Source organism: Pleurodeles waltl, chromosome 1_2 (genome assembly GCF_031143425.1).
Source record: "Pleurodeles waltl isolate 20211129_DDA chromosome 1_2, aPleWal1.hap1.20221129, whole genome shotgun sequence".
In the NCBI taxonomy this organism is placed as follows: Eukaryota; Metazoa; Chordata; class Amphibia; order Caudata; family Salamandridae; genus Pleurodeles; species Pleurodeles waltl.
Window position 1 is genome coordinate 1,126,485,145 of NC_090437.1, and position 26,544 is coordinate 1,126,511,688.

Below are 26,544 nucleotides of genomic sequence, written 5' to 3' on the forward strand. Positions count from 1 at the left end.
CCCCATCCCTCACAAACACAAATGGGCACAATCTTTATGCCCCCCTGGTAGGCAGATGAAGGTTATTACCCCCAAGCTGCCCCCCTGGAAAGACAGAAAGCCCACTGGACACCAGGGACTATTTTTTTTTTGTGTAAGGGTGGGGGCTGGCCAGAATGGGCATGCTGATGCCCCCCCACCCCCAAATGGACACAGTCATTCGGCCCTCCTTCCCTCCGGGTGACAGTTGGCGGTTAATACACCCAATCTGCCAGGGTGGCCAAGCGCATGCAACAGGGATGGGCCAAAAATGTGTAGATTACCCTTATGGACCCACTTTTGTTCCCCCTCAGTTTTTCATTTTATACCTTTTTAGTCTGTACCTAAACAAGTGAGGTATCATTTTTATCAGGAGACCAAGCGGAATGCAAGTGTGAGTGGGCCACATGCATGCGACATGGGTGGGCCAAAACCTTGCACATTGCTCTTTTGGACCAACTTTGGTTCCCCTCAATTTTTCATTTTATACATTTTTAGGCTGACTCTACTTTGGGCACCCACACAAGTGAGGTATCATTTTTATCTGGAGACTGAGGGAAATGTTGGGTGGTAGGAAATTTGTGCCGGTGCTGTGATCCAGCAACTTATCTTCACAGAAATGTAAGGAAGGTATAACTTTTTAACTAAATTTGAGGTTTGCAGGTGATTCTGGGTAAGAATGTAATTGGGAAATCAAAACAAGCCAAGTTTCCCTGGACTCGCTCAGGTTTCTAGTTTTCAGAAATGTCTAGGTTTGGTAGGTTTCCATAGATGGCCACGGAACCTGGGACCAAAAACCCAGGTGGCCCCCTATCTATAACAAAATGACCTGTTTTTGCAAGGGGGACCTTTGTTTTTGGTCCTGGGATCAGTGGCAATCTAGGAAAACCTATCAAACCCAGACATTTCTGAAAACTAAACACCTGAGGGAGTCCAGGGAGGTATGGTGTGCGTGGATCCCCCAACTTTTTCTTCCTTAGAATTCCCTGGAAACCCCAAATTTAGCTAAAAAATAATGTTTTACTCATATTTTTGTGTGTGATCACTAGATTAGCCCAAGTTTCCTACCCACCAGCATTCCCCTCGGCCTCTAGATAAAAATGATACCTCACTTTTGCGGGTGCCCAAAGCAGAGTCAGCCTAAAAACATATTTTAAAAATTGAGCTTATTAACATGTTTTTGGCCCTTCCCTGTCACAGGCACTTGGCCCATCCACATAAGTGAGGTATCATTGTTATTGAGAGACCAAGGGGAATGCTGGGTGGTATGAAATTTGTGCCGGCACAGTGATCCCACACAGAAATGTGAGGAAAATGTAATTTTTTAGCTAAATTTGAGGTTTGCAGGGGATTCTAGTGAAGAAAACCTTGAAGGATCTACGCAAGCCATACCTCCCTGCCCTCCCCCGGGTATCTAGTTTGGTAGGTTTCCCTAGATGGTTGGCGAGTCCGGGACCAAAAACAAAGGTTACTACTCCCTTTGCAAACCAGGTTGTTTTGTGATAGATAATTGAGGTTTGCAAAGGATTATTGGTAACAGAGCCTGGTGACAGCCCCACACGTCACCCCATCCTAGATTCCCCTAGGTGCCTAGTTTTCAAAAATGTACAAGTTGGTATGTTTCCTACGTGCAGGTTGAGCTAAAGCCCAAAATCCACAGCTAGGCACTTTGCAAAAAATGCATCCGTTTTCAGTGTAAAAATGTGATGTGTCTACGTTGCATGTTGAGGTGTTTCCTATTGCGGGCACTAGGCCTACCCACCAAAGTGAGATACCATTTTTATCGGGAGACTTGGGGGAATGCTGGATGGAAGGAAGTTTGTGGCTCCCCTCAAATTCCAGTACTTTGCATCACCAAAATATGGGTAAAATGTGTTTTTAGACAAATTTTGAGGTTTGCAAAGGATTCTGGGAGACAGAACCTGGTGAGAGCCCCACATGTCAACCCATCCTAGGTTTCATTTTTTGTTTATTTATTTTTAATTGACAGTTTTGCTAGGCTTCCCTCTGTGCCGGCTGAGCTAGAGCCCAAAATTCAAAGCTAGGCACTTTGCAAAAAACACCTCAGTTTTCAGTGTAAAAATGTGATGTGTCCATGTTGCGTTTTGGGGCTTAGGCCTACTCACACAAGTGAGGTACAATTTTTATTGGGAGACTTGGGGGAATGATGGATGGAAGGAAGTTTGTGGCTCCACTCAAATTTCAGAACTTTGCATCACCGAAATGTGAAGGAAATGTGTGTTTTGAGACACATTTTAAGGTTTGCAAAGGATTCTGGGTGACAGAACCTGGTGACAGCCCCACACGTCACCTCATCCTGGATTCCCCTAGTTGTCCAGTTTTAAAAACTGTACAGAGGGGGGCGTGGTCTGGCCGTCGAAGAAAATGGCCTCCTGAGAAAAGATCTCCGCGCGCCGGGCAGGCCAAGCTGGCAACCAGAGGGTCTCCCCCTGCGTTCCTGACCCCTGGTGTGGCCTCCCGGCTGGTGGAGAGAGGGGGCCTCCAGGGAGGCGAAGTTGCGGGACCCGAGCGACGGCAGCCGCGTCCGTAGAGGCGGGAGTGAATGCGGCCCCTGGACTTCTGCGGAGCCGTGGACTAAGGTGCAGCGCCACACGGGCCTGGGGGCGCATCGCGAGGGAGGCGCCCGGATCGGCCCTCTACTGCCTCGGCTCCCCGGGTGCTGGGGCGCCGCACTGCCCCCTCGTGCGGGGGCAGGGGACCCCGAGGACGATGGACCGCCGTGGAACCTGGGCCTGAAGACGACCACGACGACCACGACGGAACAGAAAAGTACAGGCAAAGAAGCACCATCCCACGAGGACTAAATAGTACCTGATGGGGACCGCACAGTGAGACGGTGAGATCCCCCAAGCAGCATTATCCAACGAAAAGACCCCCCAGCAGCAAACAAATGACACACCCCTTCCCCCCCCTTGTTTATGACCTAGCGCGAGAAGAATAAAACTCTCCACGACACCCAGAAGGAGAGCAGGGGAGAAGGGAGAAGGAAGAAAAGGGGGAGACAGCGAAAGGATACCAAAGAGCAACAGGGGGAGAAAGAGAAGCAAAGAGGGGAGAGGAAAGCCGGAATAGGAAGAAGGGAGGAGAGCAGAACAAAACAAGAGGGGAATAGGACCTCGAACAGCACGTGCCGCACTACACAACCTGACCCTCCGCCCAATTGCCCTCCCAAAAACAAGGACCATTGTACTGGGTATCACAACAAGAGACTCATCTAAAATAAAACATAGACAAGATGCCCCCTCCCGTTGCACGCTGCAACACACCCAAATTCGTTGATCCCTCTTCAGCCCTATATCAATTAACCTCTATCAGAAACTGAGCGTATTCTAGATTGTCCTCTATAGATCATGCTCTAAAGCTTCGCAGGTCCCAGCAGGACACCAAACCGAGTAGGTACCTTATCTACAGATCCTATACCCCAAGGTCTGACCCATCCTCGGAAGTCGAAGAAACTGTCCGTAGGTCTGAACAGACTCATACAAGTTCTCGAGTGCTAGCTCTTAAAATAATATCTTCTATCTGACTTCCACTCCTTGAGAACAATGCCCAACGACAAGACTGTAAGTAAACTTTCTCGCCAACTGCTAATCTCCGAAGCCATTGCTCCACCCAAAGCTATGATGGCACAAATGGCACCACAGGGACATACATCTCCCCCGGTAGATCAACCCACACTAGACGCCACAGATCGTATACTGCAAGAGATTGCCTCAGTTGGACGACGCTTGGAGGTAATGGACTTAAAAATAACAGACCTAACTTTGTCCTCCTCCTCAATCTGCGCTGATATAGCAGGCTTCAGAGAAACAGTAACCAACCTAGATCAGCGCCTGTCGGCAGTAGAAGACCATATAGCGGCAACCCCTGATCAGGAAGAGGAACTAAAGTCGCTCAGAGCTAAACTCACTGAACTGGAGGACCGAAGTCGTAGAGACAATGTACGCTTTTTCGGTATACTGGAACAAAAAGAAGGATCCGATATCAAAACTTTCCTTAGCTCACTGCTGACCAACCACTTCGGCATAGAGTTTTCACCATCTCCAGAATTTCAGAGGGTGCACAGAATTGGTCCCACACACAAAGCGTCTACAAATAAACCGCGCCCTATCATCGCATGTTTCCTGCGCCATGAACAAGCCCGCAAGGTCATCTCCACAGCTAAAGCACGACAACCGATATCACTGGATGGACACGAAATCAGAGTGGCGGCAGACTTCTCGAGGTTAACGAATGACAGATGAAGGGCATTTCTTGCTCTACGTCCGCAACTAAGATCTCTAGACATCAAGTATGGTCTTTTTGAACCGGCACGTATGTGGATCACGCACCACGGCACATCCAGAGACTTCATTGACCCCGAGGACCTCAGCGCCTATCTGCATAGTGTGACTTCGCAATCTAAGGACACCGCCCCCGGCCATCTGGAATCTCCAGCGCCACATACAGAAACTGCTATTAGCTTGCCAACTCCATGGCCCCAGACTCAACGTCCCCCCTCGCAAAAAAGAGGCTGAGGGTATGATCGGCCCCCAAAGACACAGGAAGCCTGGGAGCACATCCTGCAAGCAGTGATTGATCACACTCAAGATGCGGGCCGAGACAAATCCCGCTCCCCCTTGAAACCATCATCAGAAGATCAACATGCTGAACACTAAGCTCACAGTAGGACAGATGACCCGGAGATCCGGACCTGCTTCTAGACCATCTACCCTCTACCTTGGGACAGCTAAGTGACATGCTCATCCACCTTATCTGCTGTTCGCCCAGCAGTGGTGTGGGGGCCTACTAAAAACACATTTATCAAATGCTGATTGCCGCAGTGTAACACATAGGGCAAGCCGTATCCATAAACTACTGACCCCGCCGCCGCGGGGGTCGACCCGGGTTCGGATGTGGGGTTGGTGGGGGGGGGGGGATATCACATAGGAACCAGGACAAGGAGCAGATAGGATTAGACTTGTGGGACACCACACAGCATCACCCCCAATCTCATTAATGGGGGAGCGCTTAACACAGTCATACTCAAGTCACCCGTATGCCCCCCCATACGGCAGACATACAGAAACGTGAAGATACACACCGCACCCCCAGCGCCGTGCCGTCTCGAACACTATACATTTACTGGATAGACGACTCATAGGGGAGGTCAACCTGATGACCCGCTGGCGTGGCCTCCCCACCCCCCTCCCGCCCCCGCCCCCGCCGCCCCAGGAGGGGGTGGGCGGACCACTCAATACCCTAGGCCCAAACGGCAGCAGCGTAACAATACTGAAAGCATCTTTTGGGAAAGCCCCAACGCCCCTACCCACTAGGAAAACCTACAGATGATATTAACAGACGATAACAGGCCCCTACTCTTACTGAAGACAAACCACAAAAGGTACACCTGCGGAACAGCGCAGCTAACTCTTAGGCATATAACAACCGCACTGAAGGGAGTAATAAGACTAACACAACTCAGGGTCATGGTGGCTCCGAGACTGCCACAACGGACATGCTCCCGGGCAATCACTCAAAACGCAGCGCCGTAGACCATCATAAGATACTACGGATTTTCCCATTCTAAGATGTCTTAACAGATGATAAGCATAGAACGTGTTGTGGGGGGTTTCCGTGGCACGTCGCCCGGGGCCCGTTCCTCTTCCCCTCCCCATCCCTCCTCGTCTTTAGACCCTAACATTTGCTCCGGACCCACACCCAGCCCCCCGGCATCTCATGCATCCATTTATGCGCCCACGCGATTGGGGGGCCCCCCCTCCCTCTGGGAGGTCTCATGATATCAGGAACAAAGCATATATTCTCTCATTATGCCCCATTGATATAATACCCTACCGGCGCGCGGGCCTTACAGGTTAGACCCGCAGATTAGAAGGATTTAGGCAGTAGTGAGTGTTTTCCTACTCTGACCAATTTCCACTCTCTATTCTTTTTTTTATTTATTATTATCATTTACTTTTTCGTTTTAGTGAGGTTCCTAGACCCACTTCTCTCTCCACTTCTATACCCACCCATACCCACGCAGGAATCGCTGTCCATTTCTCTCTGCACACTCCACGCTATCTCTCTCCATCTTTTTTCCTCCTCTTCTATATTCTTCGTATTGTGACCAAGGGGATCTCTCTCAATCTCCCAAAGCCTAACTGAACAAGAAACCTATATTCCTCGACTCTCAGGCCTGTCATTAATTACTTCCTGGCCCTATCACACGGACCATAACATATTCAATAAACCATGACACATCCGGCACCGTCGGGATCGACAACTTCGCTCACGGCCCTGTCTGGAATGTACACGGCATGACCCACTGTATTAAGCGACAGAAGATACTGTCCTATCTCCGCTCCAAACATGCCGACATTGCTCTACTACAGGAAACACACCTCTCCTCGATGGAATCAGAGAAACTACGTAGAGATTGGGTGGGAAAAGTAATATACAGCGTAACACCACCTATGTTGGCAGGTACACAGGGAACGGGAAGGAAATGTGGAGTCGCAATACTCCTGCGTCGCTCCCTGCAATTCCTACTAATTAAAACATGACATGACCCAGAGGGACGCTACGTACTAGCTAAGCTAGTGGTAGGATCCTCCACAATATGCATAGGCTCCATATACACCCCCACCGGCTCGAAGCGCTCCTTTTTCCTCTCTCTTAATCGTCTTCTAACACAGATAGGTGCCTCACAATATATTCTTGGGGGGGACTGGAACATAGTCCAAGATGCTATTCTAGACCGATCAAATGGTCTTGACACGGGTAACAATGCAGATAGAGCCGTACTAAAAGACATCCTCTCAGACCATGGCCTAATAGATTGTTGGCGTCTCTCCCACCCTTCCAATAGGGAATATACCTTTGTCTCTTCGGTCCACGGGACCCAATCACGGCTAGACTATTTCTTACTTAAGTTAAGTCAATAGAAATACTGGTAGCCGCACTATCAGACCACTCTCCGGTATTAATAACCCTGGAACTCGGAGTGATTACACCCGGCCGTAAACCCTGGCGCCTCCCTAACACTAGGTACCGATCCCCGACTGGGAAGGAACAACTCAAGACCCATATGGCCACATACATGAAGGACAATAGAGGCTCAGTAACCTCACCACAACTTCTCTGGGCTGCAGCGAAAGCAACTATTAGAGGGCAACTAATGAGTGATGCAGCTATCTCCAATGCCCATAGACGGGCCAGACAACGCACGTCAGAAGATACAATAACGAAGGCCATGAGGAAATACACACAGCAAACCACCCTCCCCAACCGCCGCTCCCTAGAACAGGCTAAAATGGAGCTTAATACCCTCTACAACTCACAGGCAGAATATGCCCTACAAAAGCTGAAGGGACGACACTATGAGCACGGAGAGAAGGCGGGCCGCTTATTGGCTGCCCAACTACGCCAACGGGAAACAGCACTTTAAATACCAGCACTGCGCACCCAGGATAACTTACTCATCACACACCCCCAGGCGATTGCAGAAGAATTCGGCCGGTACTACCAAACTCTGTATTCCTCAGAAACATCGGAGGACATTGCCCGCTTAGACGCATTCCTGCAGAGGACGCAAATCCCCCATATTACAGATGAAGGCAGGGCTCTTTTAGAAGGAGACATTAGTAAGGAAGAGATACAACAAGCAATAGCTAATCTATCATATCACAAAGCACCGGGGGAAGATGGGTTCACATCTGAATTCTATAAATGGACAGGAACCGACACAGTAGATGTCTTATACGAGGCGTTCCAAGGGGCTGAAAGGGAAGGCTCCATACATCCTATGTCTAATAAAGCCACTATCACAGTTTTGCCAAAACCCGGAAAAGACCCACTTCTCAGCGGAAGCTATCGTCCTATCTCCTTATTGAACGGAGATATTAAAATATTAGCGGGAATACTGGCCACTCGCCTTAAAAAAGTTATTCCCTCGCTAATCCATCACTCCCAAGTAGGCTTTGTGCCGGGCCGCTCCTCCAGGAATCACCTCTGCACACTCTTTCATGCCATTTGGACTGCCCGCGATACACGAGAGGAAGCCTTAGCCCTCTTGTTGGATGCCGAGAAAGCATTTGACCGAATAGAATGGTGGTACCTCTTCGAAATCTTGAAACGGTTCGGGTTACGAGAAGGTTTCATTAACAAGGTGCGCCTCCTATTTGACTCCCGACAGCACAGGTAAACTGTGGGGGGTTCCTATCGGACACTTTTGCGATCCGGAGAGGGACACTTCAAGGATGCCCACTATCCCCCCTCCTATTTCTACTCGCGGTGGAGCCTCTGGCGGCAGCTATCCGTAGTTCCAACCTCATATCAGGAAACCCACTACCAGGCGGAAACTCTGACATATATTTATACGCGGACGACATCTTACTTACCCTTACTGACTTACCCAACTCCATCACCGCACTGAGGGAGATTCTAACGGAATTCAAATGCATATCAGGATATCAAATCAATTGGGACAAGTGCGAAGCCCTACCACTTTCCCCAGTCACAGTGAGTGCCTCCATACAAGGTTTACAGATCAAATGGAAACACTCCCGACTAAGATATCTAGGAATTGACGTAAATACAGGGTTGGTCAATGTAGTAACAGACGATATAGATCCACTGATCAATGCTATGAAACTGGACTGGCCTCTCCATGAGGGGCAGGATTAAAGCGGTGCGGATGGTGACCTTGGCGAGGTTCTTATATGTCCTAGATATGCTCCCCTTACAGATCCTCTTACCTGTATTAAGAGAGATAGACCGCTGTATCTGCTCCTTTGCTTGGGGATCCATGCGCCCACGACTACCCAGAACCACCTTGATAGCCCGACAGGAATGCGGTTGGACTAAGCCTTCCCTCGATCGAACACTATTTTTACGTGTTACATCTTTCACAAATGGCCCTCCTACTCCCGACTGTAATAAATCCGCCGTTATGGATGGACGTAGAACGAGCTCTTACAGGGGCCCCCTACGGCCTTCAGCTATTATACGATACGAGCAAAAAATGCCCCCGACCCACCAATCCTATGATAGGAGCCATGAAGAAAACCTGGCAGCGGGTACACCGGCTCCTTAAAATAGACCCCCACCTACATGACAGAGCTCCGTTATGGAGAAACAAAGGGATCCAAATTGGAGGGAAAACTATTATCTGGAAGGACTGGGTTCAACGAGGCGTCATGCGAGTGGACCAACTTATATCAGGGGAGACCTGGAAAACATTCAGGGACCTACAGGTGGAATTCAACCTCCCGGAATGCCACTCATGGCGCTACCTCCAACTCAGACATTGTCCTAAACAGAGACTAGGTGTCCTTCCCCGACAGCTCCCTCGCTCTCCTATATTACATTACCTAGAGACATGGGGGCAGATGAAAGGCGCGATATCGGGACTTCAGGCATTGCTGAATCGTCACCTCTTCTCATATGACTTGGAGGACTGGGCAGACTTGATCGAAGCTAGAGACCGCGGAGCACGTGAGGCTCGCCTGAAATTCTGCCTTTTTAAGACACTACATGATTGGTATTAGACCCCACAGAAATTACATACGGCAAGACTTCTCCCCCATGCAAACTGCTGGAGGTGCCCACACACGCACTGTGACTTTTTGGAGATCAGCGGGAAACACCCTCCGAGAAACTCTACCCCTCCCACCACTTCTCACCCCATGTAAGGAAATGCCTCCTTGGCATGGTTGCCCCCTGACTTTTTGCCTTTGCTGATGCTATGTTTACAATTGAAAGTGTGCTGAGGCCTGCTAACCAGGCCCCAGCACCAGTGTTCTTTCCCTAACCTGTACTTTTGTATCCACAATTGGCAGACCCTGGCATCCAGATAAGTCCCTTGTAACTGGTACTTCTAGTACCAAGGGCCCTGATGCCAAGGAAGGTCTCTAAGGGCTGCAGCATGTCTTATGCCACCCTGGAGACCTCTCACTCAGCACAGACACACTGCTTGCCAGCTTGTGTGTGCTAGTGAGGACAAAACGAGTAAGTCGACATGGCACTCCCCTCAGGGTGCCATGCCAGCCTCTCACTGCCTATGCAGTATAGGTAAGACACCCCTCTAGCAGGCCTTACAGCCCTAAGGCAGGGTGCACTATACCATAGGTGAGGGTACCAGTGCATGAGCATGGTACCCCTACAGTGTCTAAACAAAACCTTAGACATTGTAAGTGCAGGGTAGCCATAAGAGTATATGGTCTGGGAGTCTGTCAAACACGAACTCCACAGCACCATAATGGCTACACTGAAAACTGGGAAGTTTGGTATCAAACTTCTCAGCACAATAAATGCACATTGATGCCAGTGTACATTTTATTGTAAAATACACCACAGAGGGCACCTTAGAGGTGCCCCCTGAAACTTAACCGACTGTCTGTGTAGGCTGACTAGTTCCAGCAGCCTGCCACACCAGAGACATGTTGCTGGCCCCAATGGGAGAGTGCCTTTGTCACTCTGAGGCCAGTAACAAAGCCTGCACTGGGTGGAGATGCTAACACCTCCCCCAGGCAGGAGCTGTGACACCTGGCGGTGAGCCTCAAAGGCTCACCCCTTTGTCACAGCCCAGCAGGGCACTCCAGCTTAGTGGAGTTGCCCGCCCCCTCCGGCCACGGCCCCCACTTTTGGCGGCAAGGCTGGAGGGAACAAAGAAAGCAACAAGGAGGAGTCACTGGCCAGTCAGGACAGCCCCTAAGGTGTCCTGAGCTGAGGTGACTCTGACTTTTAGAAATCCTCCATCTTGCAGATGGAGGATTCCCCCAATAGGGTTAGGATTGTGACCCCCTCCCCTTGGGAGGAGGCACAAAGAGGGTGTACCCACCCTCAGGGCTAGTAGCCATTGGCTACTAACCCCCCAGACCTAAACACGCCCTTAAATTTAGTATTTAAGGGCTACCCTGAACCCTAGAAAATTAGATTCCTGCAACTACAAGAAGAAGGACTGCCTAGCTGAAAACCCCTGCAGAGGAAGACCAGAAGACGACAACTGCCTTGGCTCCAGAAACTCACCGGCCTGTCTCCTGCCTTCCAAAGATCCTGCTCCAGCGACGCCTTCCAAAGGGACCAGCGACCTCGACATCCTCTGAGGACTGCCCCGGCTTCGAAAAGACAAGAAACTCCCGAGGACAGCGGACCTGCTCCAAGAAAAGCTGCAACTTTGTTTCCAGCAGCTTTAAAGAACCCTGCAAGCTCCCCGCAAGAAGCGTGAGACTTGCAACACTGCACCCGGCGACCCCGACTCGGCTGGTGGAGATCCAACACCTCAGGAGGGACCCCAGGACTACTCTGATACTGTGAGTACCAAAACCTGTCCCCCCTGAGCCCCCACAGCGCCGCCTGCAGAGGGAATCCCGAGGCTTCCCCTGACCGCGACTCTTTGAATCCTAAGTCCCGACACCTGGGAGAGACCCTGCACCCGCAGCCCCCAGGACCTGAAGGACCGGACTTTCACTGGAGAAGTGACCCCCAGGAGTCCCTCTCCCTTGCCCAAGTGGAGGTTTCCCCGAGGAACCCCCCCCTTGCCTGCCTGCAGCGCTGAAGAGATCCCGAGATCTCTCATAGACTAACATTGCGAACCCGACGCTTGTTTCTACACTGCACCCGGCCGCCCCCGCGCCGCTGAGGGTGAAATTTCTGTGTGGGCTTGTGTCCCCCCCGGTGCCCTACAAAACCCCCCTGGTCTGCCCTCCGAAGACGCGGGTACTTACCTGCCAGCAGACCGGAACCGGGGCACCCCCTTCTCTCCATTCTAGCCTATGTGTTTTGGGCACCACTTTGAACTCTGCACCTGACCGGCCCTGAGCTGCTGGTGTGGTGACTTTGGGGTTGCTCTGAACCCCCAACGGTGGGCTACCTTGGACCAAGAACTAAGCCCTGTAAGTGTCTTACTTACCTGGTTAACCTAACAAATACTTACCTCCCCTAGGAACTGTGAAAATTGCACTAAGTGTCCACTTTTAAAACAGCTATTTGTGAATAACTTGAAAAGTATACATGCAATTTTGATGATTTGAAGTTCCTAAAGTACTTACCTGCAATACCTTTCGAATGAGATATTACATGTAGAATTTGAACCTGTGGTTCTTAAAATAAACTAAGAAAAGATATTTTTCTATATAAAAACCTATTGGCTGGATTTGTCTCTGAGTGTGTGTACCTCATTTATTGTCTATGTGTATGTACAACAAATGCTTAACACTACTCCTTGGATAAGCCTACTGCTCGACCACACTACCACAAAATAGAGCATTAGTATTATCTATTTTTACCACTATTTTACCTCTAAGGGGAACCCTTGGACTCTGTGCATGCTATTCCTTACTTTGAAATAGCACATACAGAGCCAACTTCCTACACCCCATCTCTCCTATTGCTACACGACATGGGAAAACTCCATAAGATCACACGAACTCAAAGTAGACTCCTACACACCGCGCTAGCAACGGCCAAATTATGCATCCTTAGACACTGGCGTGCACTGACCGTCCCCTCCCATGATGAATGGTTGACAGCAATGTACTAAGCAGCCACACACAAATGACTTATCTACAGTTTACAGGACAGAACGGAAGTGTTTCTCCAGACCTGGTCATCCTTCATCTCTGGACACTAGGACCGGATCACCCTTAAAGAACTGCACAAAATACCACGTAGTGAGAACACAACATTCCCGATGTCGTGCCCATACAGGTACATCCGCCCATACTTAACACACCATCCCTCCCCTCCTGGACTCAGATGACCCCCCCCCCCGGTAGAAAGTTACTGCATAACCTACGGTAAAGCCACTGCTCACTATCCACTATCCATTGACCTTTTTGGCATAACCTATACCACTATTCATATCCCAATCCTTAGAAATATATTATTGATGTTCCTGTCACCGTGCCACTCTCCAGCTCACCCCCCCCCCCCGCCCCATAACATTTTGTAACATTTTGTAACCTGGCCCTATTCTCTTCATATGGAAGCAGCTACTATAATGATTTGCCTTTTGAATTCACACGACCCCCTCCCCTCGGTCACTATCGCTATCACTATCACTACTAATATTAACATCATTATTACTGCAGTGATTATTATTGTTACTATCGCTGTCACTTTCTTATTCTTCCTCTGCCTATTAGACACCATGGACACTAATACAATTCATATATATGTTCTCTCTCCCCCATCCCTTCCATACCTTCTCTCTCTATTCTACATTTTCTATATTCTTTGATCCCTACCCAGACGCCTTCCCCCCTCACCCGCCACCCCCACTTCCTTCTCCCATTTCCACGACCCACACTAATCACTGCTTTTCCTTATATCCCTCAGTACACCCCTAATGGTCCCCCATTACCCTTGACCGTATCCCATCCTTATCACAAAGCATTATGACTTATGCTCCTTAAATGACTAGCAGCATATCTCTGGGAGACTCAAGGAGATGGCAAATGGGACACCTGATTAGTATTGAACTCGACTGTTATTACAGTAGAATTGTATAACGAGGACATCATGGAGCGAATGGATCCTTGTTCTTTTGTTTTCTTCCTCTTCTTTTATAAGTTGGTTATACTAAATCGTTTAACATACCTCTGATTGTATCAGCATTATTATAAGAAAATGCCACAACTATGGCAAATGGCATAGCAATAGACAAGAGAGATATAAAACAATAATCGTACATGCATAATGCTTAAAGGAAACAGACATGTATATTGATAATGATTCACAGAATGTAAAATTGTACTTGTTGCCTTTACTAAGAGAAAATATGATTAGAAACAGAAATGGCTTCGATTAATAGACTGTTCACTATATACTGTGTAATATGATGCAATTAACAATAAAAAAAATACAACACACAAAAAAAAAACTGGACAGATTTACTAGGCTTCCAAAGGTGCCAGCTGAGCTACAGCCCAAAATCCATAGCTAGGCACTTTGTAAAAAACAAGTCAGTTTTCAGTGTAAAAATGTGATGCGTCATTGTTGCGTTTTGGGGCATTTCCTGTCACAGGCAATAGGCCTACCCACACAAGTGAGGTACCATTTTTATCGGGAAACTTGGGGGAACACAGAATCTCAATTGTTTTTTTCTGCGTTTGCACCTTCCAAATTTAAGACAGTGTACAAGAAAGAAGTCATTTTGAGAAATGCTCTGTAATTCACATGCTAGTATGGGTAACCCCAGATTCAGAGATGCGCAAATAACCACTGCTTCTAAACTCCATAGTTTGTGCCCATTTTAGAAGTACATAGGTTTCCTTGATACCTATTTTTCACTCATATTTTACCAAATGAATTGCTGTATACCCAGTACACAATGAAAACCCATTGCAAGGTTCAGCTCATTAATTGGCTCTGAGAACATTGGGTTCTTGGTGAACATACAAGCCCTATATATCCCTGCAACCAGAAGGGTCCAGCGGATGAAAGGGTATATTGCTTTCGAAAATCTGCCATAGCTGGTAAAAGTTACACATGAAAACGCAGACAGAAATGGCTGTATGTTTCAACTCAATTTATTTTATTTTTTCATTTCAACTGTTACCTTTTATAGGAAAACCTTGAAGGATCTACACAAATTACCCCTTGCTGAATTCAGAATTTTGTCTACTTTTAATATATGTATAGCTTTCTGGGATCCACAATTGATTTCACTCCCATTTCTGTCGCTAACTGGAAGGTGGTTGAAAGCACAAAAAATAAGAAAAATTAGGTATGGCTAAGTAAAATTACAAAACTGAGTTGAAATGTTGGTTTTCTTGAGTTAGTCTGTCTTTTCCTGAAAGAGGGGAAGACGGTAATTTTAGCACTGCAAAACCTTTGTTGATGCCATTTGCAGGGGAAAAACCAGATGCTTTCTTCTGCGGCACTTTTTTCCCCATTTGGCCACAAAAAACAACTATCAGCTGTATTTTGGCTAGCGTCTGGGTCCCCGCCAGGCGAATCCACAAGCCCTGAGTACCTTTAGAATACCCAGGATGCTGGAAAACAAACAAGGACGCAACTTTGGTTTGGATAGCTTATGTAGACAAAAACTTATGAGTCCTAAACTCTAACCCCAAAATACAAGCTCAGTGGGTAAAAGGGGGGGGGGGGGGGCTACGGCGGGAGGCTTAGTAGCGAAGGGGTTAAAAATATAGAGCAATGACGACATCCTCTGTCTGTTTTCGCACGTGACCAAAGACGCCTCTTGTTATGGCGTTGCCTCCTTTGCGTAGGTTAAGCAACAGGAATGAACATAGAAAAGAGACAATTAACGCGAAGACCTTTCGGCATGCACTTTACCTCTAGGTAAAAGCAATAACGGTATCTGAACCCGATATTTTTATAGTGGAAGCCAACACTCTTTTCACTTTTTTTGCAAATTAAAGTTATATTCTTGCAGTCCAGAAGAGAGTATTCCTACGAAATACTTATCCTGTGTACCGTTTGAAAACTTTGGCAATACTGAACCTTCTTTATTTACAAAGCCATTTACAGCACGTTTTCACATATTTCCAAATAAAACCAGTAAGTAGTAGCTTTCTCAAAAAAGTCCTTATTCTCAAACGTAATCCCCACGTCCGTGCGGCAACAATCCTATTCAAACATGGCCGCTCTGTTTGCAAAGCTCAAAGGGAAGCTGCGTCAACTCGTCCTGTTCTTTCTGACTGTATAGGGGAGGCGGCGAAGGAGCGCGGCGGATATCTATGGAGAGGGGAAGATGGCTCCATTCCCGGACGAGGTGGATGTGTTTACTGCGCCGCACTGGCGGATGAAGCAGCTTGTCGGCCTCTATTGTGATAAGGTAACTGAATGTCAATATATTCGAGGGGCCTCGAAGGCAGGCAGTAGCGCGTGTCGCGCTTATCACAACCTGCGCAGCTGTCATCCTTGCCTTACCCAGTAAAGAATGCACTTAAAATGTTTTGCAGCAAGCCCCCTCTTCATTATGCGTTTCACAGTGGTGGTACACATACCTCAATCTTACAACGTCCATATTCCCCTGAGACTACACCAAACATGTGCATATTAAACAAAATGCCCAGACCATTTGGCTTCAAAATTACATGTAACCCTAGCAGCATTTTGCTTAAGTGACACTTGCCGGTCCGATCTTCAAATTTAAAACTGCTTGCTCCGTTTCACAAGCATTAAATGCTCGTTTCGATCTAATAATACTCCTGAAAATACCTCACTGGGGGCTCCAATTCCTTAAATGGCCACATGCCCCCTTCACCACCCAAAAAGTGCCCCAGATATTACAAATGCAGTGTTTTCGGCAACCGGAGTTTTTGATTTGCGTCCTTGGTGCGCCTTGAACTGTTCCACTGTGTTCCTACATTTTAACAAGTCCACGCCCCCTCCCCTCTTATAATGCTTACAGCTGTTCCGTCCTAACCGTTTCCCGGTAGCTACTGCGGCTCAACTCTAAGCATGCTCGTCTTTTATTACTCTCGCCCGGTCGTTCCCTCACGAAATTACTCTACATTGCCCTTACTCATTTTCTTCAAGATGCACAGGATTCACTGAGATTGTATCTACTACATGCACCTTTTGCTCGGTTTAGGCACCATGACATCTTAAGTTTAAGGTGTGCCTATTGGTTAGCATTTACTAGCGGTTGTGCCCTTTCCAGTTGGTATACGGAGAAGAGATGCGCAGGCTTATCTTCTGAAGGACTTGCCACTATTTGTGTGCTGTTGTGCAAATATCTCTAAGCTCTTTGCCTTACCGACCAAATGAAGCCGAGTTTTAGCAACTCGGATATAGTTGACAATTTGTAAGGTGATTTTTTTTTTTGTAGTCATCTTAAACTTAGTAACGTGGATGTATTTTGGTATTTGGTGCGGACCTTGGTGTATGTTGTTTTCTTTATACGTGCTACAGCTTTTCAGTGGTATGGATCAGTCTAGACTAGATGTAATGCAGCGACTAGCGCATTTTAATTTGCAGTGCGTGCTTTTCAAGGTGCACCTACATGCAGTTATTAAATAGAGAACTAACTTGAAGTCTTTAACAACTATCCATGAAATAATTACTTGTTTGAAAGCCATTCATTACTGTAATGTAAATTGTATGATACTGATGGATTGTACTGCACAATAGAGCATAAAACCAAATACAACTAGCAGAACCCCCGCATTTAAGATCTAAACAGACAGTATGTCCTTTCTTGCATAGTGAACAGAACCCTACATTTTAAACTCGAGAAAGTAAAAGCTTTGGTGTAAGGTTTTCCTGACAAACATTGAGGTGTTATAAGCAAATTACTGTTTTCTATAAAGGAAAGTAGCCCATCTTAGGCATTGAATCGGTAGGGAGGGTTTAGAATATTTATAATTGTTCATTCCCTGGAACCAGCAGGGAACTTAACTGTTTGTTTTTGACTATGCTATAAAACAAATGTCTGCAGGTTATAGCAAGATAGTCAGTACCTTGATTGAACAACACTCATTCTGCTATAGAAAGCAGAAGGTAGGCAAATTAAGAAAGGAGTATGTTGCCATACTAAAAACTTTAGTGTTGGCATGCAACTTTGAGAGCATAAGACACGATCAGGTGGTGAGAGATCAAATCCTCATAAAGACAACATGCAACTAAGTCCAAGAAAAAATTGGGGCTGCATCTGATCTGACCTTGAGTCAGCCATCAAAAATATTGAACAGTAAGAAAGGTTTTAGTGAAAAAAGAGGGCAATCATCACAGTTGCTCGCTGAAGTATGTGTAGTCAACAAGAAAGGGAACATTTTATACATTTAAAAACAAAAAAAGAGACAACAACGAAAAAATCATGGTTTTCGGAGCAGCGCCCAATTCGGCATTTGCGAAACCCTACCAAGTTTAGGATAAGGTCTGCAGTAGGTGTAAGAAGAGGGTCAGCTTTGCAAGGGTGTGCAGGGCTAATTTGACATAGGGTAATGATGACACTGATACCGTGAGACTGAAACTCATTGTGGACCTTTGTGTAGGTTTAGCACAGGGGACTAAAGGTTTTCCTGGGTGTACCATAAAAATTATTCAGAAGGTTTTGGTGGTGAAGGTGGACTCCTGCACATGGTTTACAAGTAAGAATTTAACACACAAATTGTGGGGTAATAGGAAGTTACTCAGTGCCGGTTAAGACATAAGATATACATATTAGGATATTTTTGGGACAATATTAATTTCAAAGGAAGAACAGCACAAGGCATGATATGCATTCAAGACAAGTGATTCTGGATGTCTGTACCAGGAGGAGATAGAATAAGATTGGACCTACTAGCTGTCTGTTGTAACTTAGATCTCGCTAATGCGTACATTATGTAATTTTGCAGGACCTATCTTAGCATCTCACTGTATTTGTCTTGCCTGAAGGAATTTACGAATAGAAAATACCTTTCGGCCCTGGTCAGTGCTGCTTCTGTTGTTCAGAAAATATTGAGAGACGTTAGAACGCTTGTGAAGGGTAACAGCTTTTTAGGATTACATCAGATTTGTTATCACATTGCAACTCTGAATGAAACTGTCGGTCCCTTGATCAAGTTCTTGAAAAAACTTGCCGTACATAGCTGGGCATTGTGCACATAGGGCATGGTGTATAGATTGTTCTGTGTGTGTTGCACATCTTCCAAACATGCCATGCTTGCAGTGCGTACCGGGATCCGCACGTACTGTTAATGTGCTCAATATATAGCCTTCATCCATACTGCTAGCATTACATACCAGTACTGCTCTAAATATGGAATATGATCCTTCACTTCATATTGTGTGTGTGTGTGTGTACATATATATTATTTTTATTTTTTCTTTCAGACCAAGTTGACAAGTGGTGTCCTTAGCAAGATCTAATAGTTACTATCAATTCACCATTCAAACTCACATCCATAAGCTGGTACTTCACACTAGGGAAAATATAGAATACCACAAAAAATATATGGTTTTACTCCCACAATCTTTGGTAAATATACAAATATATAAAAAAACATATCTTAAACGCCAGGGAAGATCCTGATGAGACAACTCAGTTGGTTTTTAAATGTACGCCTCTACTACAAATATTACTCCCTGTCCATGATTTTTAATTACTGACATACAAAGAGATCCAGTGCCCTTAGATCGCGTCTTACAGTGTTCTGTGGCGTGAATATATAAACTCCTGCTTCATCAGGACTACCACACATATGAATCTTCCATGAATTAACAGAAAATAATTCCATGTACTTCTAATGTTCTTGTCCTATAAAATTAGGCCGACAAAAGTCTTAGTCACCTGCTAGAAGTCACGGCTGATCCACCAATAGTCAGCCGTATCCAGCGTCCAGAATAGGGGTGTTCTAATTTTTCGGCGTGCAGGAAGTTTGTTAAAAGTTTATTTCCATTATGTAACAGTAACTGTCCTAATTACGTAATATTCTTGTCACTTAAATTCACCCGGATTAAAAACCACGTTTTTTTTCCTGTCTCTTCCCTTTGATGCACACACTTTCACTATGTCCAACTAAGGGTTCGCTCGAGGATATGGGGCGCAAATACCTCCTTTAAATCTTGTAAATGATGATATCACGATTCAAAAGTGGAAACTTAACCATAAACTTCAGTGACTGCATATGAATCCTTCGCTGTACACTCCTCAAATTCCACAAAGAATGGCGAGCAAATTAAAATAAATTTTTTCACTTACCAGTTCACAGAATTGTGTACCATTGACATCTGAGGTTTCTGCTTCTTGTCTTTGACGAGACAGCGTTCCAAATCTCCACCTTCATATGTCAGAAACCTTGCACACTTCCCACTCATTCTCAAGGTGTAGAGAAAGCTCCAATAAAACAGCATACAGCACACTGGTAAACAATACAGAGTTAAATCCAGTGCTTGTTTTTGAGGTTTCTTTATTAAGTACCTCATTTGTTCATGCCAACCCTTTTGCAATTGTATGATTTGGGAACTAAATTGTTAATTTAAATTGCAGGCTTTGTCATTGGCAAAAAAAACAAGGAATTCAGTATTTATGCTTAAGAAATGTTATTCAGCTTTTTATTACTGCGATACTTGATCATCCTTTCTTTTGATTGGCGACTTAGGTTTAATGAAGTATAGTTCATTGTACTGGTCTTACCTTGGGCAGTACCCACTATATATTTTCTCTGCAGACTGTTAATGCCTCTCTCAATGAAGTATGTTATTGTCTCACAGTGAACCATATTTCCCCCTTGAGCTCTTTTTGTTTTACAGTGACGTCATTCATTGTGCACTAGATGTTATGTGTGTAGGTCCTAGGTTAAATTGATTTCTTACTAGAGGTTCATAAGAAGGCATGGAACCAAAAAACACAGACTTCTTTCTCTACAATAACAGCAAAAAAGTTAACATAGAAAAAGTATTCCATCCCTTAAAAGTGGTAAAAGAAAATTTGTCCGTTTCATCTAGAAGGTGGGGTCTCAGCCTTTCCTGGAGAACTACTTCGGATCATTGAAAACCATCCAGAGCTACTACCTAACGTAAGATTAAATAAGAAGATAGAAAGGCCAAGGAAATTAAATACCATCCCTGGAGTACCCCTGTTCTGCTCAATTCAGAATACAGTATTAATGGCACAAGTACTACGGCCCAAAAGACTTACATTTTTTGGGTGATTGCCCTGAGTGTAAAAGTGAATGCCGACAAATAATTAAACCATACATTTGTCTTTTAACATATAATTGCACCTAATTAGAATTAATACAATTTTCAAAGCACGTGTAGAATTCATAGCTCTTTATAGACTTGTCGCTACAGTCACCCCAACAAGGGTATGCCTCAAAGGCAGTCATGGTGTCGGGATTGTCTGCCATACTCAAAAAGAAAATGCTTTTAAAAATCGGAATCATTTTTCTTTTCTGAAATCAAAGTTGGGAAGCGAGGGAAGAGCCTCCCTTGGGTCCTAAGTTTGATTATTATTTTATTTAGCTGTAATGCCAGCGAGTTGGCATCACAACAGAGCTAAGTGCTAGCAGATGGTGGTGATGGTGCATTAGACCCTGGGCAATAATGGTACAAAATGGGGTGGGCAGACCTCCCGCTCAAGCATTGAGCAGTGACCCCACCCCAGAATTGTCCCAACACTCTTTCTACCCCCTGCCCCCCAAGGGGTAGGGGGTTACTACCAGTCTGTCAACCCCTCCTCCCTGGGGGAAAAAGACCACTAAACAATAGGGGAAAAATGGTCCAAAAACGCAACTGATGGGAGCAGCATGAATTTTTTTTTTTTGTTAATGTTTATTATTTCTTTAACCTTGTTAATTTAAGAGGATATAATAGCAATACACATTATCTGGAGAGAAGAACCAAGTACTGTAAACAGTGCCACAAACTCTCAATACCTTGCTTCACACCATAGTAGAATATATAATGCATGAGTGCTACAGTTTCAGAACCAAGCTAAGCAGAAAATGACCGTAGATGTACGAGAGGGTTAAGTGTCCATAAGTAGGTTACAGCCGACGCACAATAGACCCACCACGCGGAAGAAAACAGTAAGAGCATCCAACCCCTCAGTTCTGGGCCCATCACGGAGGGGAAGCAGCTGCCATCCATTGTTTTGATGGGGTCTCGAAGAATTGGGTGACCATGTCTGCTCCAGAGCTGAACTTTACACCGAATGCATGTCCTTCTGTTTGTTGGAGATATCTACGTATGGGATCCCAGATATCTGTCAATCTGCTCGTAGGCGGGATCAGGAGATAGTACATATCTAGCTGTCCCTGACAATAGGTTAAGTTATGCACCCAGTCAGCCAACCCTGGTAGTCACCTTTTCCCAGTCAGCCAACCCCGTTAGTCACTTTCCCCCAGTTGCAAGCTACTCGCTAATTTGCCTGTAATAGGGCAATAGACACATATTTGTGCTCGCCCTGTAGTATAGTCTGAGTGCAGCCTAGTAGGGCCATTTGAGGTGATGGTGATAGGGCCACATCAGTCATCACACATAGAGCCTGAAATACTTGAGACCAGTATGCACCCACGGAGTGCCAGCACTTATCCTTATGTATGAGATCAGCCCCTGAAATTCTTCAGTGAGCACAGTCAGAAGTCCCCACATGAGTAGCTGGAACAGTGTGGAGAACATGAAATTAATTCAGCACAGCTGACCAGTAGGGGTTAGAACACCAGTCTGGGCACAACAATATGACCATTCCCTAGAGGTAATAGTGTCGCCCATGTCCCATTCCCAAGCAGGTCTGGTTTCCAGTGTAGTGATGGGGGGTTGTGGCTTGTATGGTAGTTATCATGTGTCCACAAGAGTCCGACTTAAGCAAGACTGTCGGGGCTTGGTATTCAGAAGGTGCTTGTGGGAACTCAGAGTAATGTTCTTTACATTTCACCCGACTTTGCAGATAAATAATTAGTCCAAAGCATTGGCGCTGAACCTCTCCAGCACCGTCGAAGCTTGCGTGAACTCACCATTGGGGACCAAGTCCCCCACATTCCTCACACCGCACAAGGCGAGCTTAGTTAGTATGTTGAAACTGAAGGTGTTGAACAGATGAGGGAAATGAGTGAAACCATGATGAGGTAATTACAAACTGTCCCTTCAATAGCATTTATGTATATCATCCCGTGCCAGCCGCCTGTGCGTTGGTGTTAATTTTGGTTAATTTGCTCTGTGATATTTGAGCTAAAAGTGCCAGGAAGGACACGTCGTGCTCAGTGACTGTGTGCCATTTAGGGCGGAGGATGTAACTAGTAATATGCGAATTGTGCTTGCGCACAGTGATAGAGCTCGAAAATGGGAGCGGCTAAATCCCCCCTGGTCGTAAGGCAGTGTTAGGATTTCCCATTTGACTCGAGACCGTTTATCAGCCCACGCATGCTTAATCATGTGAGGGATTTAAGTGTGTTTTAAAAAAAAAAAAGTGTCTATTAAATAGGAATGAACAGCACCCTGGACTCCTGGTTACCTATTTTTTTTCTAAAAGGGTTTGGTAGGTTTTCCATCGATGGAAGCCCAAACACTGCAGCTACCCCATCGATAAAACTCGTCATTTTTGGACAGGAAATACCAATGTCTCATGCCACACGGTCGGTTAGTGTTTTTATTGGGAGAAGCGTGGTAACAGAATAGTAGAACATGTTTGTAGAATGTAAAATTTCTTAGCTAACTTGAGGGAAAGTTAAAATTCGTAGAGGCGACGATTGTGCACTCATGCATTTCAGTGTTTATTAGCCAGTGAATGTCAGAAATACAGACCGAACGAACCACATGAAGAATCACAGCTCTTCCTCTTCTTTTACCCGAAGCCATTCGTTCAGTGCACTCATCTTCTCCTTATTTTGATCTCCACATGGAATTTAAAGTAGGTTATTCTGAATCGTGAACTCCTCCATAGGTAACCACAGGATTCCCTAAACCACTGCAGTGATGAACTATATCATGCGTTGCATTTGATTATTGTTGTGAAATTATTTACATTTTCAGTAGAAAACTACATACCACTTTCTTACTTGTAATAGTCCTACTTATAGGGGAAACATTAGCTCATCTTTGTTCTTAACAAAAGTGTAACTTTACCTCATGTTAGCTGTAAATCTTAAATACACATGACCCGGTGACTCAGATTATTCAAATTTGTCTGGCTAATAATCAATGATGCCATGTCTGACAATGGTTTTAAAGAAAAGCCACTTATAGGTGAATTGTGTGGACCAGTCAGTTGATTTGGCAATATCTTCTAAATCATTTCTCGCAATAAAATCTTTAGAAGTCATACGTGGCCCCCTTACTGAGTGACCACAAAAAGAGACACATCAGTGCCCACTTCTTGCATCACCCAACTCACCCGACTGGCCATAGTATCAGAAGAAATGGGCCAGCAGAGCTTCCCAAAGCGAATTAGAAGTTGTGTGGCATCCCAACACACAGCCGCCCTTCTGCTTTTTAAAATACACATTGGTTGGTCTGGAACTGTTGTTCTGGAAAAGAAGGGTCTATAATGGACTGAGCATTAGCTTACTCCTTTTGCCAGTAGTGAACTTTACTCCTTCTGCAATACACTTTCTGCCTTAATGATCATAATTCTTACACCCAACACCCCTACAGGACTCTAAACAAAGTGACTTAGCCAAATGTATAAAGAGATCCCGGAAATGTCTTTATTCATTTGCCATGTCGGGAACGAGTCTTAATTCAGGTTGCAATATTCAAAGCAGAGGTTGTCCATCACAAGAGAACCCTTCACTGAGAGAAGATCGGCCAAGATGGCATGTCAAAAACTGTGGTTATGCTGAAAGCCATATCCTATACCTGCAGAGACGGTCTTTTTATATAAGATAGGCAGCATGGTCTGAAAGGCCTAGACCTATCGGTCATGTTCAGCATCTTTAGAAGTATACAGTCGAAGACTCACTCCTTGTCTACAGAACAGATCGTCAAAGAGCCTGCTAAAAGCTCCAGACAATTTATATGAAAGCCTTATTCTGTTTCCATCACCACCCTCCCCTCCAGACATCCAGAAAGACACAAGTCACCTCCTTGTAAACCTATTGGATGGTATTGAGAAGCGGCCAAGAGCATCAGAATTTTTAGCCTTTAAGATGGAGGACATATAGTGCAAAGCTCCTGGTTTTTCAGGAAAGGCCTTCCTCAACTGCACAAAAGTACGCATGTGCTGAGAAGATCTCTCTTCTGTTTAGTCTTGGAATATGACTCTGGCTTTCTAGCCCTCTGAAATTCATAGGTTTAGGGCACCAAAAAGTAATCTCCTTCATGCATAGGACCTCATATTAGGATGCTGCCCTTGCAGCAATTGCCAGTCCAGGGGCATGGTGGGTTGAGAGATTGCCTTTTGCACTGAAGAATGTTAGGCTTCCGATAACCCCCAGTAAAGTCTGAAGAACTGAAGTAGTGACCTATTAATTTGTGCTGTACTAGCAACCCTAGAGTAGCAGCACAACAGACATGTTTATGGTTTGACAATACTGATAATTTCAAGCCCCTTTGGGGTTTTTACGATTGGCTGGGCCAGCTCCCCGATGAAGGTGCAGAAAGAAAGGAGAACCTACAAGGACTTTCAAGGTGTTAGTGATGGCATGGTGGTTGCTGAGGAAGCAGGTGTGTTCTAATGTGCCCACCTTCACTCAACAAGGCAGAGCGTCCCCTCCCCAAAAAATGGGATCCCTAGCCTAGCCTAGCCTAGCCTAGCCTGTAGTTAGTTGGTGGAACAACGCTCTGCCCTTTACACAGGTAAGCTTCACCTTTCGGAAATGGTCCACAACCAGCTCAGTTTTTTTCGGACTAATGGAAACTTGTTGGTGTGGAAAAACATAAACAGTTTATCAGATATGTCAACGGGGTGGAGGCTTTTCAACATTGGTGTATAATTAAGTCAACAAAGCAAAAATTCTAATTTTGTAAGCTGGTTTGCTATGGAAGAGCTGAACTTACACGCAGCTGAAGAGCTACCTGTAGCTTGTACTCGTTGCAGAAGCCTAATTGGTACCATCCTGTTTTATCCACCCCCTCCCCCCACATCACCTAGCTAATATTGGAGATTAGAACAGGGCAGTCAGTTTGTTTCCTAAATTATATTAGGAGTTGTCTTAGTTATGCTGGTCCTACTGGCCTGAACAACTTATTTTCCTCGTAAACCTTCAAGCATTGTATCACATACAACTTTGAGTTCTCACAAAACATGCATAAGAAAGGATTTGGACCTGGACTTTGTCCTTCTGGCAATGGTAACAGTAACACCATCAGGAGTAAAGATTGTCCCAGTTAAATCAACAACTCCGACTTTTGGTATTCCACACAAAATTAGAGTAAACTCGCCAGATTAGCAGAGAAAGCTCCACATGGTAGCCATCTTTTTAGGTCGAGTGCATAAGTGCTTTGACCTGTTGTTAGTATTGTGGGCTTTTAACCACACCCATCTCATACCCATCACTTTCACTTGTTCGTGGGCTTGCCTTTCAGAACTCACTTGTTGTCACTGGTAAAAGCTTTACGTGTGTCGCACCTTGAGGCTGTTTTTGTCACGCCTTGCAGACTGCCCATGTTACATAGACAATTGAAGGAATGCTGATATACTTCAGCGTGGACAAACTATTTCTTTTGCCTCGCCGCTTCTCGTTCCATGGTGGTCATAGTGCAAACAGACACATCAGCACGAACTCATTGTATAAATCCTACGTGTTTGTTCAGAATATTATGTACGGATACTATGCACTTTTAACTTTCCTTCCACCCTCGTGAAAATAAGGTAAGCCTCTTTATTCAGTATATTTTGTATGCGGTCGTGGACCTTGTATACCCTCCTGGGGGGGGGGGGAGCTGCTCAACCTACGGCCTGGCTGCTTGGTGTTAATTCCGACCTAGTTTGGTGGATTGAGTTTCTTGTCCCTTCAGCTGGCACAAAGCATAGCATAGGATCACATAACACAATATAACACAGCATTGCATAACACAGCATTGCATAACATAGCATTGCATAACATAGCAGAACACAGAATAGTATAAAATAATCCAACACAATGTAGCATAACTTAATCCAACACAACATAGCATAACAACATA

General features: G+C 45.5%; 1 protein-coding gene across 1 annotated transcript in view; it reads left to right on the forward strand.

Moving 5' to 3' along the window:
• The first annotated feature begins 15,674 nt into the window (after positions 1 to 15,674).
• FBXL5 (F-box and leucine rich repeat protein 5) overlaps positions 15,675 to 26,544 on the forward strand; it is a 316,902-nt gene continuing 306,032 nt past the window's right edge. The window contains exon 1 of the mRNA XM_069202604.1: positions 15,675 to 15,823. Within this exon, the coding sequence (XP_069058705.1) occupies positions 15,740 to 15,823 (84 nt within the window). The 5' untranslated portion in view covers positions 15,675 to 15,739. The remainder of the gene's footprint in view (positions 15,824 to 26,544) is intronic.